The sequence below is a fragment of the Pan troglodytes genome, chromosome 10 (assembly GCF_028858775.2).
Source record: "Pan troglodytes isolate AG18354 chromosome 10, NHGRI_mPanTro3-v2.0_pri, whole genome shotgun sequence".
Taxonomy (NCBI): Eukaryota; Metazoa; Chordata; class Mammalia; order Primates; family Hominidae; genus Pan; species Pan troglodytes.
The window spans coordinates 117,194,269-117,212,505 of NC_072408.2; the positions used below are offsets into that span (position 1 = coordinate 117,194,269).

General features: G+C 44.9%; 1 protein-coding gene across 7 annotated transcripts in view; it reads right to left on the reverse strand.

The window, feature by feature from the left end:
- ANAPC7 (anaphase promoting complex subunit 7) overlaps positions 1–18,237 on the reverse strand; it is a 30,870-nt gene that overhangs the window by 9,189 nt on the left and 3,444 nt on the right. For 5 of the 7 annotated variants that reach the window (XM_522528.7, XM_054663523.2, XM_016924184.3 and 2 more), the window contains exons 2-7: positions 13,433–13,619; positions 12,238–12,357; positions 5,725–5,836; positions 4,956–5,109; positions 3,710–3,852; positions 216–333 (exon numbers count right to left, since the gene is read on the reverse strand). In XM_522528.7, coding sequence (XP_522528.3) covers positions 216–333; positions 3,710–3,852; positions 4,956–5,109; positions 5,725–5,836; positions 12,238–12,357; positions 13,433–13,619 — 834 coding nt within the window. The remainder of the gene's footprint in view (positions 1–215; positions 334–3,709; positions 3,853–4,955; positions 5,110–5,724; positions 5,837–12,237; positions 12,358–13,432; positions 13,620–18,237) is intronic. The other 2 variants (XM_063784925.1, XM_063784924.1) reach the window with 1 other exon arrangement.

The window sequence follows — 18,237 nt, forward strand, 5'->3', positions numbered from 1 at the left end:
GGCACGATCTTGGCTCACTGCAACCTCTGCCTCCTGGGTTCAAGCAATCCACCTGTCTCAGTCTCCCAAAGTGTTGAGATTACAGGCATGAGCCACCATGCCTGGCCAGGTGATTACCTCTTAAACCTGTGCTTTCAATTTATATTCTCTTCAGGAGCAACCATAATCTCTTAATCTACTGACAACTGGGGAGAAAAGAGAATGCATAATCATACCCAGAAACCACCCACGGTTCTGCATGCTGATCAGAGATATTGAAAAGGCGGCATCCAAGGTTCTCAACATCCTCCAGCCGCCCTTCTCGTGCCAGTAGGTAGCCATATACATCCATTCCTAGAAGAGAAGGACACAGTGAGAAGAGGTGTTTTAAGAAGAGAAGCAGGGGTCCCACATACAGGAGTAGCACCCAACATCAGACCCCATGCTGAGGCCCCAGCTCCTGCAGGGGCTAAGCCCTTTCCACCATCACAGGCTCCTCCAACTACTATTTCCAGTTTCCTACAAAGTGACTATTAAAATGCAAAACCCAGGTTGGGCGCAGTGGCTCACACCTGTAATTCCAGCACTTTAAGAAGCCGAGGCAGGTGGATCACGAGGTCAGGAGATCGAGACCATCCTGGCTAACATGGTGAAACCTCATCTCTACTGAAAATACAAAAAATTAGCCGGGCATAGTGGCACGCGCCTGTAATCCCAGCTACTTGGGAGGCTGAGGCAGGAGGATCACTTGAACCAGGGAGACAGAGGTTGCAGTGAGCCGAGATCACGCCACTGCACTGCCTGGGTGACAGACTGAGACTCCGTCTCAAAAAAAAAAAAAAAAAAAAAAAAAAAGAAAATGCAAAACCCAGCTGGGCATGGTGGCTCACACCTGTAATCCTGGCACTCTGGGTGGCAGAGGCAGGAGGATCACCTGGGCCCAGGAGTTCAAGACCAGCCTGGGCAATATGGTGAGACCCTGTCTCTAAAGAAATTTTAAAATATCAGCCAAGTGGCCAGGTGCAGTGGTTCATGCCTGTAAACCCAGCACTTTGGGAGGCCAAGGAGGGCAGATCACGAGGTCAGGAGTTCGAGACTAGGCTAACAGGTGAAACCCCATCTCTACTAAAAATACAAAAATTAGCTGGGCATGGTGGCGTGTGCCTGTAATCCCAGCTACTCAGGAGGCTGAGGCAGGAGAATCGCTTGAATCAGGGAGGCGGAGGTTGCAGTGAGCCGAGATCGTGCCACTGCACTCTAGCCTTGGCTACAGAGCGAGACTCCATCTCAAAAAAAAAAAAAAAAAAAGAAAAGAAAAAAGGGCCAGGCGCGGTGGCTCATGCCTGTAATCCCAGCACTTTGGGAGGCTGAGGCAGGTGGATCACGAGGTCAGGAGTTCAAGACCAGCCTGGCCAAGATGGTGAAACCCCGTCTCTACTAAAAATACAAAAAATTAACCAGGCACAGTGGCAGGCGCCTGTAATACCAGCTACTCGGGAGGCTGAGGCAGGAGAATTGCTTGAACTCAGAGGGCAGATGTTGCAGTGAGCCGAGATTGCACCACTGCACTCCAGCCTGGGCAACAGAGTAAGACTATGTCTAAAACATAAAATAAAATAAAATAAAATAAAATAAAATAAAATAAAATAGAAAGAAAAAAAATTAGCCAAGCACAGTGGCACATGCCTGTGGTCCCAGCTACTCAGGGGGCTAAGGCAGGAGGATTGCTTGAGCCCAGGAGATCAAGGCTGCAGTGAGCTATGTTTGTGCCACTCCCGCCTGAGTGACAGAGTGAGACCCTGTCTCTAACAACAAAAACAAAACCAAAGGAGGCCGGGCACAGTGACTCACGCCTATAATCCCAGCACTTTGGGAGGCCGAGGTGGGAGTTCAAGACCAGCCTGGCCAAGATAGTGAAACCCCCATCTCTACTAAAAATACAAAAACTAGCCAGGCGTGGTGGCACACACCTGTAATCCCAGCTACTCAAGAGGCTGAGGCAGAAAATTGCTTAAACCAGGAGGTGGAGGTTGCAGTGAGCTGAGATCGCACCACTGCATTCCAGCCTGTGAGACTCTGTCTCACAAAAAAAAAAAAAAAAAAAACAACCAAAAACCAAAGGAGCAGAACAACCTACCTCACAATTTGAAAGCCTGCTGTTTTCAGGAAGTGCTTGTCCTTCTATCCTGTGGTGTGATACACAGCTACCCTAACCCAACCAGAAAAGGCCCAAAAAAGGCATCAACTAAGGTCTCTCTTCCCAGAGTTCTAGACCATCAGAAATACACTGCTGAAAAGCCAATCAGTCTCAGAAAAAGTTGGCCTATTCCAGAAAAAAGCTCGTAGTTCTATCCAGAATGCAGTTCATTAAAGATCACTGCCTCAGGCTGGGTGCAGTGGCTCAGGCCTGTAATCCCAACACTTAGGGAGACTGAGGCGGGTGGATTACCTAAGGTCAGGAGTTGCAGACCAGCCTGACTAACATGGTGAAACCCCCGTCTCTTCTAAAAAAATACAAAAATTAGTTGGGTGTGGTGGCGGGCGCCTATAATCCCAGCTACTCGGGAGGCTGAGGTGGGAGAGTCACTTTAACCAGGAGGCAGAGGTTGCAGTGAGCAGAGATTGTGCCACTGCACTCCTGCCTGGGCGACAAGAGTGAAACTCCGTCTCAAACAAACAAATAAAAAATCACTGCCTCTCTGCAGCCCCCGCTTTATTCTCACCCACATTCTATAAAAAGGGACCTATGCTCACTGTTACCCATCTCTTGCCACCATTCTCTTCCATCCCTTGCTATCCCTTCAGATTCCCATGAAAATTCCTCTCAAGCCAAGATTACTGCAATGCTCCTGCTAGCCCCTGGGCCTGGGTCTGAGATTCCAAGCTGCCACTGCCATTCCAAGCTGCCAGCTGTTGCCAGACTAGTATTTCTAAAACATCATTTTCATCATGGGTGCAGGCAGCTTCGAGAAGAGGAATAAGCACTTGAGGCGAGGGGAGATCTTGTGCAAACAAATCCATCCTTCTAGATCTGCTTCCTCATCTAAACGCTGGGGATGGCCCCTTCCCAGCTCCATCATTCCCCTGGCTTAAGAGCTCATAAGACTGTTTATTGTCACAAGGCCCTGTTTTTCTGATGGCCTTTTTTGGACCTTTACAAATAGACAGCATATCTATCTGACCTTATTTCCCACTATTCCTGAGAACTCACTGCCAGTGTCCTAACTGCCATCTGTTGGAGGTCCCTGTGAAGATTACCCTTCACCTGCAATCTTTTTCAAGATCAGTGATTTTTCTGTTGTTCATGCCTAATTACTGCCTTTTATCACCTTATCCCTTTCTTATTCCTTTTTAATTATACTAAGGACATGGCAAAACAAAATTCCCTAAAAGGATATTATGGTTTTAGGGATGCCATCCAAATTCTCAGTCAGGCACACCATAAATTTATAAGTCATAAGGAGGAGCTATGAACCCCTCAAAAGAAAAAAAGCCAAATAATGATCTGTGGGGAGAAGACACTTGAATTCAAGCAAAAACAGCTGCTCAAATGGTATTACCTAAGCGTTAGAGACATGTGTCATGACCTAAAAAAAGTAGAAGACTAGTATAAGTTTTATACACCATTTCTATGAAACTTGGTATCGAGTATTAATGCTGCATATTCTCCCTATTATCTCTGATGCCCCCCAACAACAGCCACTGTCTTCCTGCCCCAAGAATTACTTACCTTTTATCAGATAAGGATCCAACATCTGTGCCTGTTCAAACTTGAGGACAGAGTTTTTATTGTCTCCAGCTCTGAAGTACAGATCTGCCAAGCTTCCCAATAGGTCCACGTTATCTCGCAATAAGGATTTTTTCTCTAGTGAACTTTAAGATATTTATTAAACATTGAACCTTTAAATCTATTATAAATCCTCTTAGTTGCTGAATCTGGATGATTGGTCATACAGATACTATTTTCTTTTGCATAAATATAAAATTCTTCGTAATAAAAAACTTTAAGCTTATGACTTTAAAAAAAGTTATATAGGACAGGATAGCAAAAACAAAGAATAAAGCAGAAATCTCTCAGTACCAACAAATAACTTTGTGGTTGCAGTTCTTCAGAACACAACATACGCTACATGGTGTTAAAGGTAATGTCATTCACAAGTGACACCTATTTATTACTCAAGTAAATGACTTTGCATAACACAAGCCCAATTCTCTTCTTGTCCTTGAACTTTATCTGAATATAAAGAAAATCCCTAGTCCTAAGCAGGCAAGCTAGGTTAGACGCTGCAATAAACTAAGCTTCTGGTGAGTGCAAAATGATTTTCTTCCAGGCTGAAGAATGATACACCAAGGCCAGGCATGGTGGCTCACGTCTATAATCCCAGCACTTTGGGAGGCCCACGTGGGAGAATCACTTGAGCCCAGGAATTCAAGACCAGCTTGGGCAACATGGTGAAATCCCATCTCTACAAAAACATACAAAAATTAGCTGGGTGTGGTGGCATGCGCCTGTAGTCCCAGATACTCAGGAGGCTGAGCAGGATGGTTTGAGCCCGGGAGATTGACAGGTCAAGGCTACACTGAGCTGTGACTGCGCCACTGCACTGTAGCCTGGGTTGGGGGGGGGGGGGGGAGAGAGAGAGACAGAGAGAGAGACACCTTGTCTCAAAAAAAAAAAAAAAAAAAAAAAAAAAAAAGAATGACACACCAAGGTAGCCTGCTTTGCTTTGCAAGGGTTACTACCTGTGCAGGCACAGAGCTAAACTCAGTCAGATTTCTATTTTTACAGGTCTCCAACAGAGATGATTACATGATTACATTTGGGACCATTCAGTATAAAAGACTAACACATCCCAGAGACTGGCTGCCGCACCAACAGCAAAGCATCTCATTTTTCTTTTTGCTACTTCAGATACATCAGACTTCCAGACAAGCAAAGGGCCTCAAGAACACTGAATTAACTTTGTGGCTCTCACCAGATGGTATTGATTGCTCTTGAGTTGTCACCAGTGTGCACAAAAGCATACGCTTTGATCCACACAGAGAGCCAGTCCAAGTTAGGCACGGTTTGGATCACATTCATTGTCATGGATGCCACCTCTGCCCCTTTTACAGAAAGGGACAACAAGCCTAAACCAACAGAAAGCAGAAGAAAGAAAGTAAGGCACGATATCTCTCTTCCACATGCAAGGAGAACGGGCTACATCTTCCCTTGGCTAAAAGGCAACCGCTTCCCTATTCTGAGCGATGCGTGAGAGAAAAACCATAATTTAGTATTTCTTTTCTTTTACAGACAGTCTTGTTCTGTCCCCCTGGGCTGGAATGCAGTGGCACAATCTCAGCTCACTGCAACCTCTGCCTCCTGGGTTCAAGCGATACTCATGCCCCAGCCTTCCGAGAAGCTGGGACTACAGGCACGCGCCACCATGCCTGGCTAATTTTTGTATTTTTAGTAGAGACGGGGTTGTGCCATGTTGCCCAGGCTGGTCTCGACCTGCTGAGCTCAGGCAATCCACCCACCTCAGCCTCCCAAGGTGCTAGAATTACAGGTGTAAGCCATCATGCCCGGCCAAAAACCATAATTAAGTATTTCTTGATTGAATATGTGACAACAGGAATCCTACTAAATCACTCTCTGGAGGGGAACTTTTAAAAAAATAAAGTTATTCTAATGTACAGGCAAGATTGAGAACTACTATCTTTGACAGTAAACATGCCATGAAAACAGGCAGGAAATATCTCTACCTAGAATGGCATCAAGGGCTAATGGGCACTGCCTCAGCACCTCCTTATAGCTGGTGACTGAAGGGCGCTCCTGACCAGCCTTCTTGTACAGGTTTGCCAGCATCATGTTTATCTGTACAAACACAAATAACAGATAGTAAAATAAGTGTATATTGCAAAGAAAATCTCTCACCATGAAAAAGTCCTAATTTTCATTACCAGTTATTTACTTTTTACTGGAAAATCTACCCACAACCCTGTGCAAATAAAGGCAGACTGACCCCATTCTTCAAAAGAAAGAAGAAATTGGCCAGGTGCGGTGGCTCACGCCTGTAATCCCAGCACTTTGGGAGGCCGAGGGGGGTGGATCACGAGGTCAGGAGATCGAGACCATCCCGGCTAACACAGTGAAACCCCGTCTCTACTAAAAAATACAAAAAAATTAGCTGGGCGTGGTGGCGGGAGCCTGTAGTCCCAGCTACTCGGGAGGCTGAGGCAGGAGAATGGTGTGAAACTGGGAGGCGGAGCTTGCAGTGAACCGACATCACGCCACTGCACTCCAGCCTGGGCTACAGAGTGAGACTCCATCTTAAAAAAAAAAAAGAAAAGAAATTACTGCCCTTCCTTTCCCTAGCTCCTCCCATCCCTAAGAGGAAAGTCACATTACCTTCCCACAAGGCCCAGTAATATCTGAACAAAAGACGCTGCCCTCTGGAAACTGGAATAACATTCATTTAAGAAATGGTAGAGAACGCTAGTTAACTTGATTCTTTCTTGATCTTAAAACAGAAGATGAACTATCTCACATAAGAAAGTGAGAAACTCTTGACATAGCTAGTTAAGAAGGATCAGCTCAGTTTTTCCTAATAAGGAAATGATACAGAAAGACAGATAAAGAAGTATAATACTTGGCTTTTCTTTGACAATTCCCCTTGTGGCTAGACTCTAGCCTTTCTAACACTTAAGGCTTTGGCCCGTAGGTACTAACTCACTAAAGTAATGCTACAAAAATCAGCTACACTATTTAAATCCAGTGAGTGCAGACAGCTTCATTTTAGCGTAATTTAAATATGTAACTTTGTAAAGCTAAATTAAAATAATCCTACCTAACATGCAACTGGGAAATGAGAAAATCTAAAAGTTCTGGCCGGGCACAGTGGCTCATGCCTGTAATCCCAGCACTTTGGGAGGCCGAGGTGGGTGGATCACGAGGTCAGGAGATCGAGACCATCCCGGCTAACACGGTGAAACCCCGTCTCTACTAAAAAATACAAAAAATTAGCTGGGCGTGGTGGCGGGCGCCTGTAGTCCCAGCTACTCAGGAGGCTGAGGCAGGAGAATGACGTGAACCCGGAAGGCGGAGCTTGCAGTGAGCCGAGATCGTGCCACTGCACTCCAGACTGGGAGACAGAGCGAGACTCCACCTCAAAAAACAACCAAAAAAACCCACAAAAACAAAAAAAAAAACAGAAAATCTAAAAGTTTCTAAGAATGTAGAAGTTATAGGCAAGTGATAAAAGACCTTCCTAATAGTACACAGATAAACACAATATTCCAATTTAAAATTAGATTTTTTTTTTTTGAGACAGAGTTTCACGCTTGTCACCCAGGCTAGAGTGCGATGGCACGATCTCAGCTCACTGCAACCTCTGCCTCCTGGGTTCAAGTGATTCTCCTGCCTCAGCCTCCTGAGTAGCTGGGATTACAGGCACCCGCCACCACGCCCAGCTAATTTTTTTTTTGTATTTTTAGTAGAGATGGTGTTTCACCATGTTGGCCAGGCTGGTCTCGAACTCCTGACCTCAGGTGATCCAACCACCTCAGCCTCCCAAAGTGCTGGGATTACAGGCGTGAGCCACCGTGTCTGGCAGAATTAGTAGATTTTAAACACAACAGTATTTGCTAGATCATTAACCTAAGGAAGCAGTCAATGTGAGGGCACAAAAGAAAAAAGGTCAACCCCCAATCTCTTCGATTTAACTGTGGCTTGGTATGCCAGATATTTACTAGAAAGAGTGGCTCTAAAGATAAAGAACATCTGTTCCAATTATAGACCTACATTATATAAAACAATCTAATATAGCATTGATTCACACTAATTCAAACAATGGAATAATGAAATACTAAAAATAAAACTATTTTTTACTTGGCCTCAGATTTTCCATATTAGGCTACTATTTTGAAAATGCAAAGAAAAATACTTAAAAGGAAAACTCCAGGATTGATGTCAATACTTGTAAAGAATAAAAAGTTAAATTTAAGATCCTTTCTTGACTGCTGGTTATATTAACAAACTATGACTGATGGACTATCTGTCTCAACAAATATCAAAATTTCCTTTAAGCTACTTGACTGTCACTTTAAAAGAAGGAGTTTTGAGTAATACCTAATGAAAAAGTCAATTATTGGCCGGGCGCAGTGGCTCACACCTCTAATCCTAGCACTTTGGGAGGCCGAGGTGGGTGGATCACGAGGTCAGGAGATCGAGACCAGCCTGGCCAACATGGTGAAACCCCGTCTCTACTAAAATACAAAAAATTAGGCAGGTGCAGCGGTACGCGCCTGTAGTCCCAGCTACTCAGGAGGCTGAGACAGGAGAATCGCTTGAACCCAGGAGGCGGAGGTTGCAGTGAGCTGAGATCATGCCATTGCACTCCAGCCTGGGCAACAGAGAGAGACTCCATCTCAAACAAACAAACAAAAAAAAGTCAACTATTTTAAAAATAGATCCTCACTTAAAAACATCATAAAGCCACATTCCACCAGTTATAAACACAAGCAGTCATCATTTTCTAAAAACTGAGTAAGAAATTCTATGTTGGTATGTTTACTCTTAAAAGGTGAAGATTTACCAAGATTTAATAATCTAACACTGGAATTTTCCTTTAAAATGTGAGGGAATATGTGGCGATGTTTACCATATATTAACAGACATTCATTTAGACACATTTTGACTCACTTCCTTGTCCTTTACATAGACTGAGAAGCCAGTTAACTCCCTAACGGACAAGAAAGAAAAACTGTAAATGTTATAGGTTTATGTTTGAGGCACACATCTTTGCTCCTAGCTGTAAGAGCACTACAGAATGAAGGATATGTACTGCTGACAAATGCAGACTCATATAGGTGCTTTAAGAATGATGGCAATGAAAATCAAGCAGTGGATGCTATAAAGCTGAGATGCTTTGCCATTACTATTTTCAAAAAAAAGTCCTACAAATATCCACAGGTCATTATGAAGGAGATTATGGTATATGTCTAATAAAGTAAGGAATAGTATCCTTCAAAGTTTATAATTAAAATGGCTTCTTGGCCGGGCGTGGTGGCTCACGCCTATAATCCCAGCACTTTGGGAGGCCAAGGCAGGCGGATCACCTAAGGTCAGATCGAGACCATCCTGGCCAACATGGTGAAACCCTGTCTCCACTAAAATGCAAAAAGGTAGCCGGGCGTGGTGGCACACGCCTGTAGTCCCAGCTACTCGGGAGGCTGAGGTAGGGGAATCGCTTGAACCCGGGAGGTGGAGGTTGCAGTGAGCCAAGATTGTGCCACTGCACTCCAGCCTGGCAACACAGCAAGACTCCACCTCAAAAAAAAAAAAAAAGACTTCTTACAAAAGGAAGATACCTTGAATACTGCAGCAGACATTCTTCATCTGTGCAACAAGATTATTCTTGGAGTAAGAGAAGACTTTCATAGGTTACCAGAACAGGATTTAGTATACAGCATCCAGGCTTATGATGAGAGAGGTTAATTCATAATAAACTTTCAAGTGTTTTTAATAGCAGCCACCATCATACTGAAGAAATAGCTTCAAAAACTCAGAAAATAGTAAATAATACCTTAATATGAGGAGGTGCTTAAACATGTTCTCATCAAGTTTGGTTACTTTTAAAGTTCAGCAAGACTTGGATGAAGCAGCACTAACTAAAATACACCAGGCCCCTACTGCTTAGATTTCGTATCTTTTAAAGGCAGGAGGATGCACCTGTCATTTTACCTATAAAATTCCTTATTGTTAAGCACAAGTTGCACAAAACAGTTTTTCAATAAAATGAGCAAGGCAGGAGACATGACAGTATTATTAGAATATTAAATACTGATATATTCTCACATTCATGAATTTGGTATTTATAAAAGTAACAGAAAAAATACTATTCTTCTCATTTTATAAATAAAAAAGTAGTAAAGCTCACAAATTGGTAACTTGCCCAAGTTCACACTGCACACAGCTTGTATGCACCTAAACTCAAACTAGACACCAGATCTTTTTTTGTTTTTTTTTTTGTTTTTTTTGAGATGGAGTTTCACTCTTGTTGCCCAGGCTGGAGTGCAATGGCACCATGTTGGCTCACCGCAACCTCTGCCTCCTGGGTTCAAGTGATTCTCCTGCCTCAGCCTCCGGAGTAGCTGAGATTACAGGCATGCGCCACCACACCCGGCTAATTTTATATTTTTAGTAGAGACGGGGTTTCTCCATGTTGGTCAAGCTGGTCTCGAACTCCCGACCTCAGATGATTCACCCACCTCGGCCTCCCAAAGTGCTGGGATTACAGGCATGAGCCACCATGCCCAGCCGACACCAGATCTTTTGATTTTAGTTAAAGGTGTTTTCTTCACTATAATATGCTGCTGAATCAAACACAAAGACATATTCTACACATAAATAAGGATAAAAGAATCTTACAGTATTAATTTTGAAAACAAAGGAATAAAACCACCCCCATTACCAAATGTGTACACCTATGGAAGGCAAAAAATGAAGTTCTAAAAAAGTATTTTTGCCACCTGGAAGTGTTTTGCAAATAAATCATTATTTCCTATAATAAGAAATATCAAAGGCTTCTCTGCCTATGGAGTAGCCATTCTTTATTCCTTTATTTTATTAATAAACTCACTTTCACTTAAAAACAAAAACAAACACAAGGAGGCCAGGTGCAGTGGCTCCTGCCTGTAATCCCAGCAATTTGGGAGGCTAAGGTGGGAGGACAACTTGAGCCCAGAAGTTTGGGACCAACCTGGGCAAATAGTGGAGACCATCTCTATTTAAAAAAAAGAAAAAAAAAAAATTGGCCGGGCATGGTGGCTCCCACCTGTAACCCCAGCACTCTGTGAGGCCGAGGTGGGTGGATCACCTGAAGTCGGGAGTTCAAGACCAGCCTGACCAACATGGAGAAACCCCGTCTCTACTAAAATTACAAAATTAGTTGGGCATGGTGGCGCATGCCTGTAATCCCAGCTATTTGGGAGACTGAGGCAGGAGAACTGCTTGAACCCGGGAGGCAGAGGTTGCAGTGAGCTGAGATTGCACCATTGCACTCCAGCCTGGGCACCAAGAGTGAAACTCCCTCTCAAAAAAAAAAAAAAAAAAAAAAAATAGCCGGACATGGTGGCTCACGCCTGTTATCCTAGCACTTTGGGAGGCCGTGGCAGGCAAATCACAAAGTCAGGAGTTCAAGACCAGCCTGGCCAATATGGTGAAACACTGTCTCTACCAAAAACACAAAAATTAGCTGGGCATGGTGGTGGGTGCCTGTAGTCCCAGCTACTCAGGAGGCTGAGGCAGGAGAATCACTTGAACCCGGGAGGTGGTGGTTGCAATGAGCCGAGATCGCACCACTGCACTCCAGCCTGGGCAACAGAGCAAGACTCTGTCTCAAAACAACAACAAAAAAACAAAACAAAAATAAAAAATAGGCTTGGAGTGGCGTCTCACACCTGTAATCCCAGCACTTTGGGAGGCCAAAGTGGGAGGACAGTTTGAGCCCAGGAGTTTGAGACCAACCTGGGCAACACAGTGGAACCTTGTCTCTACCAAAAATAAAAAAAATTGGCCAGGTGCGGTGGCTCCCGCCTGTAATCCCAACACTTTGGGAGGCCAAGGTGGGCGGATCACCTGAGGTCAGGAGTTCAAGACCAGCCTGGCCAACATGGCAAAACTCCATCTCTACTAAAAATACAAAAAAATTAGCCTGGCGTGGTGGCAGGCGCCTATAATCCCAGCTACTCGGGAGGCTGAGGCAGGAGAATCACTTGCACTTGGGAGATGGAGGTTGCAGTGAGCCCCCATGCTATTGCACTCCAGCCTGGGCAACAAGAGTGAAACTCCATCTCAAAAAAAAAAAAAAAATTAGCTGGCTGTGGCAGCATGCAACTGTAATCCCAGCTATTTGGGAGGCTGAGGTGGGAGGACTGCTTAAGCCTGGGAGATTGAAGCTGCAGTGAGCCAGGATCACAACACTGTACTGTAGCCTGGGTGACAGTGAGACTCTGCCTCAAAAAATATTAAATTAAGTTAAACATAAAAAAGAAAAAAGAAAAAACAAAGAATAAGCATGTGTAGTATTCTCCAGCTATCATTTTCATCAGCTGGATTTTCAGGGTCCCCCACCCCCACTCCATGAAGAGGAAGAAAATGAGAATTAGAATCATGGGTAAAATGTTCACACGGACTCCTTAATGCATGAGAAAACATGGAGAGAGGGAGCAGGGTTAGGAGAGCTGAGGAGAAAAACACATAAACATTCAACTTACTTTGGGAGTTCTTTGTCTTGAAGGGATCCCATCAAGTATAGCAATGGCATCTTTATCTTGTTTTAGCATTGTATAACATTCAGCCATTTTGTATTTCACTTCAATTTCAGATGGAAGACACTAAAAGACAATGGAAATATTTCTTTGAAACGTTATTCCAACAATATGACAGTTCTTCAAAACGTTAAACATAGAGTTATCATATGACCCAGCAATTCTTTTTTTTTTTTTTTTTTTTTGAGACAGGGTCTCGCTCTGTTGCCCAGGCTGCAATGCAGTGGTGCAAACATGATTTACTGCAGTCTTAGACTCCTAGTCTCAAGCGATCCTCCCACATTGGCCTTCTGAGTAGCTAGGACTACAGGTGTGTGCCACCATGCCCAGTTTTGTAAAGACAGGGGTCTCACTATGTTGCCAAGGCTAGTCTCAAACTCCTGACCTCAAGTCCTCCTACCTCCACCTCTGGAAGTGCTTGGATTACAGGTGTGAGCCACTGTGCCTGGCCTCATCTTCTTTTTTTTTTTTTTTTTTTTTTTTGAGACAGAGTCTCGTTCTGTCACCCAGGCTGGTGTCTCCTGCCTCAGCCTCCCAAGTAGCTGGGACTACAGGCATCCACCAAGATGCCCAGCTAATTTTTTGTATTTTTAGTAGAGACGGGGTTTCACCGTGTTAGCCGGGATGGTTTCAATCTCCTGACCTCGTGATCCGCCCGCCTAGGCCTCCCAAAGTGCTGGGATTACAGGCGTGAGCCACTGCGCCCAGCTTCTGGCCTCATCTTCTACATCTAATCAGCTATCATCTAAATCAGAGGTCCCCAACCTTTTTGGCACCAGGGACCAGTTTCATGAAAGACAATTTTTCCACAGATAGGGGGTGAGGGGGTGGTTTCAGGATGAAACTGTTCCACCTCAGATCATCAGGCATTAGACAGATTATAATAAGGAACACACAACCTAGATCCTAGCATGTGTAGTTCACAATAGGGTTTGTGTTCCTATAAGAATCTAATGCCGCAGCTGATCTGACAGGAGGTGGAGCTCAGGCAGTAATATTCACTAGCCCTCCACCCACCTCCTGCTGTGCAGTCTGGTTCCTAACAGACCAGGCACTGGGGCCTGGGGACCCTGTTCTAAATTCTTAGAGTCTTTCTCAAAAAAAAAATAAATAAATAAATCACAATTCTATCTCCAATTACCTGACTTTGTGGAGTAGATGCAGAATTTCCAGTTGAAGGTCTCACTTTTGAAGTTTTACTTAGCGCTTTCTTCTGCTGTAAAGCCATGGTATACTTACTCACAGCATTCCGATATTCCTTATCATGAAAGAGAGAATCTGCATGATACACCAAAAGCTGGTACTTCTGAGGTGGGGAGAATAACTCACTACAAAACAAGAGAAAATGTAATACATCTTTTCCTCCCTTTCAATCCAAGCTCCCCCAGCTTCTTTTTTTTTTTTTGAAATAGATTCTCACTCTGTCACCCAGGCTGGAGTGCAGTGGCACGATCTCGGCTCACCGCAACCTCCACCTCCCGGGTTCAAGTGATTCTCCTTCCTCAGCCTCCCGAGTAGCTGAGATTACAGGCGCATGGCACCACGCCCAGCTAATTTTTGTTTTTTTTTTTAGTAGACATGGGGTTTCGCCACGTTAGCCAGGCTGGTCTCAAACTCCCGACCTCAAGTGATCTACCTGCGTCGGCCTCCCAAAGTGCTGGGATTACAGGCGTGAGCCATCATGCCTGGCCACCAGGCCCTTTTAACAGTCTGAGATATATCTATCCATACTCTCATATTAAGATGACGTACAGAGAAACCTCACCACTTTGAATCCTTTTTAAAAACAGGCTGCACAGGCTGGGCGCGGTGGCTTACGCCTGTAATCCCAGCACTTTGGGAGGCTGAGGGGGGCGGATCTCGAGGTCAGGAGATCGAGACCATCCTGGCTAACGCGGTGAAACCCCATCTCTACTAAAAAATACAAAAAATTAGCCAGGCGTGGTGGCAGGCGCCTGTAGTCCCAGCTACTTGGGAGGCTGAGGCAGGAGACTGGCATGAACCCAGGAGTCTTGTAGTGAGCCGAGATCATGCCACTGTACTCCAGCCTGGGCGACAGAGCCAGACTCTGTCTCAACAACAACAAAAAAAAACCAATGCACAAAAAGAAGTTTGAAAAAACCTGAAAGCTCTTCAAATACTAAAGAAAGGCCAGGCGCGGTGGCTCACGCCTGTAACCCCACCACTTTGGGAGGCTGAGGCAGGCAGATCACAAGATTACGAGATCGAGATCATCCTGGCCAACACGGTGAAACCCCAGCTCTACTAAAAATACAAAAATTAGCTGGGAGTGGTGGCAGGCGCCTGTAGTCCCAGCTACTCGGGAAGCTGAGGCAGGAGAATTGCTTTAACCCAGGAGGTGGAGGTTATAGTAAGCCGAGATCGCGCCACTGCACTCGCACTCCAGCCTGGCGACAGAGTGAGATCTCGTCTCAAAAAAAAAAAAAAACAAAAAAAACTAAAAACTAAAGAAAATGCCACTATAAAAGGAGAATGGGGGGCTGGGTGTGGTGGTTCATGCCTGTAATCCCAGCACTTTGGGACACCAAGGCAGGCGGATCACCTGAGGTCAGGAGTTTAAGACTAGCCTAACCAACATGGTGAAACCCTCTCTACTAAAAATACAAAATTAGACGGGTGTGGTGGTGCATGCCTGTAATCCCACCTACTCGGGAGGTTGAGACAGGAGAATCGCTTGAACCCGGGAGGCAGAGGTTGCTGTGAGCTGAGATTGCGCCACTACACTCCAGCCTGGGCGACAAGAGTGAAACTCTGTCTTAAAAAAAAAAAAAAGATTGGGAAAGCCAATGGGATAGCAAGAGGATTGGCCTTGATAAAAGTTTATTTAGGCTGAGCTCAGTAGCTTGTACCTGTAATCCGAGCACTTTGGGAGGCCGAGGCAGGCAGATCACTGAAGGTTGGGAGTTTGAGACTAGCCTGGCCAATAAGATGAAACCCCGTCTCTAGTAAAAATACAAAAATTAGCCAGGTGCGGTGGCGAGTGCCTGTAATCCCAGCTACTTGGGAGGCTGAGGCAGGAGAATGACTTGAACCCAGGAGGCAGAGGTTGTGGTGAGCCAAGATCGTGCCACTGCACTCCAGCCTGGGTGACAAGTGAAACTCTGTCTCAAAAAAAAAGAAAATACAAAAATTAGCCAGGCATGGTGGTGCATGCCTGTAATCCCAGCTACTTAGGAGGCTAAGACAGGACAATCGCTTGAGCCCAGGAGACAGAAGTTGCAGTGGGCCAAGATCATGCCATTGTACACCAGCCTGGGCAACAGGGAATGAAACCCTGTCTCAGAAAAAAAAAAAGTAAACTTCACTAGCACTAGAATTCTTACCTCCTGGAGTCTCAGGGATTTCAGGACAGCGTAAAGGAACCAATGTTTTAAAACTGTTTAACCTTGAGTATTACAGTCAAGAATTATAACCTGCCTAGAAGTTGACCACCATTCCTAATGAGGAACTCATATTTTCAACCTCCAATTCCACTCCTTCCCAAATAAGAGGAAGAAGTTTACTGTTTTTCTTTGACAAGTAAAAACTATAGCAGGCCGGGCATGGTGGCTCATGCCTGTTGTAATCCCAGCACTTTGTGAGGCCAAGGTGGGTGGATCACCTAAGTTCAGGACCTGACCAACATGGAGAAACCCTGTCTCTACTAAAAATACAAAATTAGCCTGGCGTGGTGGCACATGCCTGTAATCCCAGCTATTCGGGAGGCTGAGGCAGGAGAATCACTTGAATCTGGGAGGCAGAGGTTGCGGTGAGCCGAGATAGTGTGCCATTGCACTCCAGCCTGGGCAACAAGAGCCAAACTCCATCTCCAAAAACAAAAACAAAAACAAGAAAAACAAAGTTATAGTTGCTTATATGAAAGAACAGAGTGAGCTGAATAATTCTTTTTTTTTTTTTTTTTTTTGAGAAGGAGTCTTACTCTGTCGCCCAGGCTAGAATGCAGTGGCACAATCTCGGCTCACTACGACCCCCGCCTCCCGGGTTCAAGCAATTCTTCTGCCTCAGCCTCCCGAGTAGCTAGGATTATAGGCACCTGCCACCTCGCCCAGCTAATTTTTGTATTTTTAGTAGAGACGGGGTTTCGCCATGTTGCCCATGGCTGGTCTCAAACTCCTGACCTCATGATCCACCCGCTTCAGCCTCCCAAAGTGCTGGGATTACAGGCGTGAGCCACTGCGCCCAGCCGAGTCGAATAATTCTGTAGATAGTTAATTTCTCAACAAGCTAGGCACAGTGGCTCACACCTGTAATCCCAACACTTTGGGAGGTTGAGGTGGGAAGACTGCTTGAGCCTAGAGTCTGATCAACATAGTGAGATCTTGTCTCTTAAAAAAAAAAACAAACAAACAGGTATCATACATTAGTGTTTGCGGGAGGAAGGGACAATTGGAGAGTGATTACTAATAGACACAGGGTTTCTTTTTGTTGGGATAATGAAAACCTTCTGGAGTTAGATCATGGTGATGATCATACAATTTTGTAAATACACTAAAACCCACAGAATTGCATTATTGTGGCCATGTGCGGTGGCTTATGCCTATAATCCTAGCTACTTAGAGGCTGAGGCAGGAGAATCGCTTGAACCTGGGAGGTGGAGGTTGCAGTGAGCCAAGATCCCACCACTGCACTCCAGCCTGGGTGACGAGAGAGAGACTCTGTCTCAGACAAAAAAAAAAAGGGGGGGGGGGCCGGGCGCAGTGGCTCACGCCTGTAATCACAGCAGTTTGGGAGGCCAAGGAGGGAGGATCACCTGAGGTCAGGAGTTCGACCAGCCTGGCCAACATGTTGAAACCTCGTCTCTAATAAAAATACGAAAATTAGCCAGGCATGGTGGTGGGCGCCTGTAATCCCAGCTACTTGCAAGGCTGAGGGAGAACTGCTTGAACCCAGCAGGCGGAGGTTGCAGTGAGCCAAGATCACGCCACTGCACTCCAGCCCTGGCAACAGAGCGAGACTCAGTCTCCCCAGAAAAACAGAAAAAAAGCAACAAAAAGAGAGTATACTCTAGATGACTTAAGTTCTCTTCAAACTCTGTGATTCTATGTATGTAGTGAGAAATAACCATTTGATGCTTAGATACAAAAGTATTATTACATCCACAGAAAGCATTCAGATATGCATATAACATACATGTCTACTTACACATGCATAAGTTATCTCTGTAAAGACACACGAAAAAATAGTTATTGCCTCTGGAGAAAGGAAATGTTGGGGTGATGTTCAAGACTCAGGTAAAGATACTGATCTGCATGCCCCTTCTCCACTGTTTGAATTTAACAGTGTCTATTCCTATTCCACAAGAAATTTTAAAGTATAAATCATGAAGGTCAGAACTTAAACATGTCCTGAAGCTAGGAAACTGCCAATCTAACCCAATATGAAAAAGCATGGGCTAAACTTCGTCTAGCCAGAGAATTAAACTGTTTCAAACTATCCTGTAACATCTTTAAGAACTAAGAGTAACTAGGGCCTAAATCTCCAAACGTGGAAACTGTATGCTTTGTCAAATCACTCAGAACCAAGTGAAAGGCTCCAGAATAAACACGTAAGGCTGACAGAGACCAGGGCTCCTGTCAACATGAAGTGGATGGTGGCAAAATGATGGGTCTCACTAGTAAGGTCCAAAGCACATTAATGAGGCCGGGCTCGGTGGCTCACGCCTGCAATCCAAGCACTTTGGGAGGCCTAAGTCATGGGGATCACTTGAGGTCAGGAGTTCCAGACAAGCCTGGCCAACATGATGAAACCCCATCTCTATTTAAAAAAACAACAAAAAAAAATTAGCTGGGCGTGGTGGTGCGAATCTGTAATCCCTGCTACTCAGGAGGCTGAGGTGGGAGGATCGCTTGAGCCTGGGAGGTGGAGGCTGTAGTGAGCCGAGATCGCACCACTGCACTCCAGCCTGGGCAACAAAGCAAGACTCTG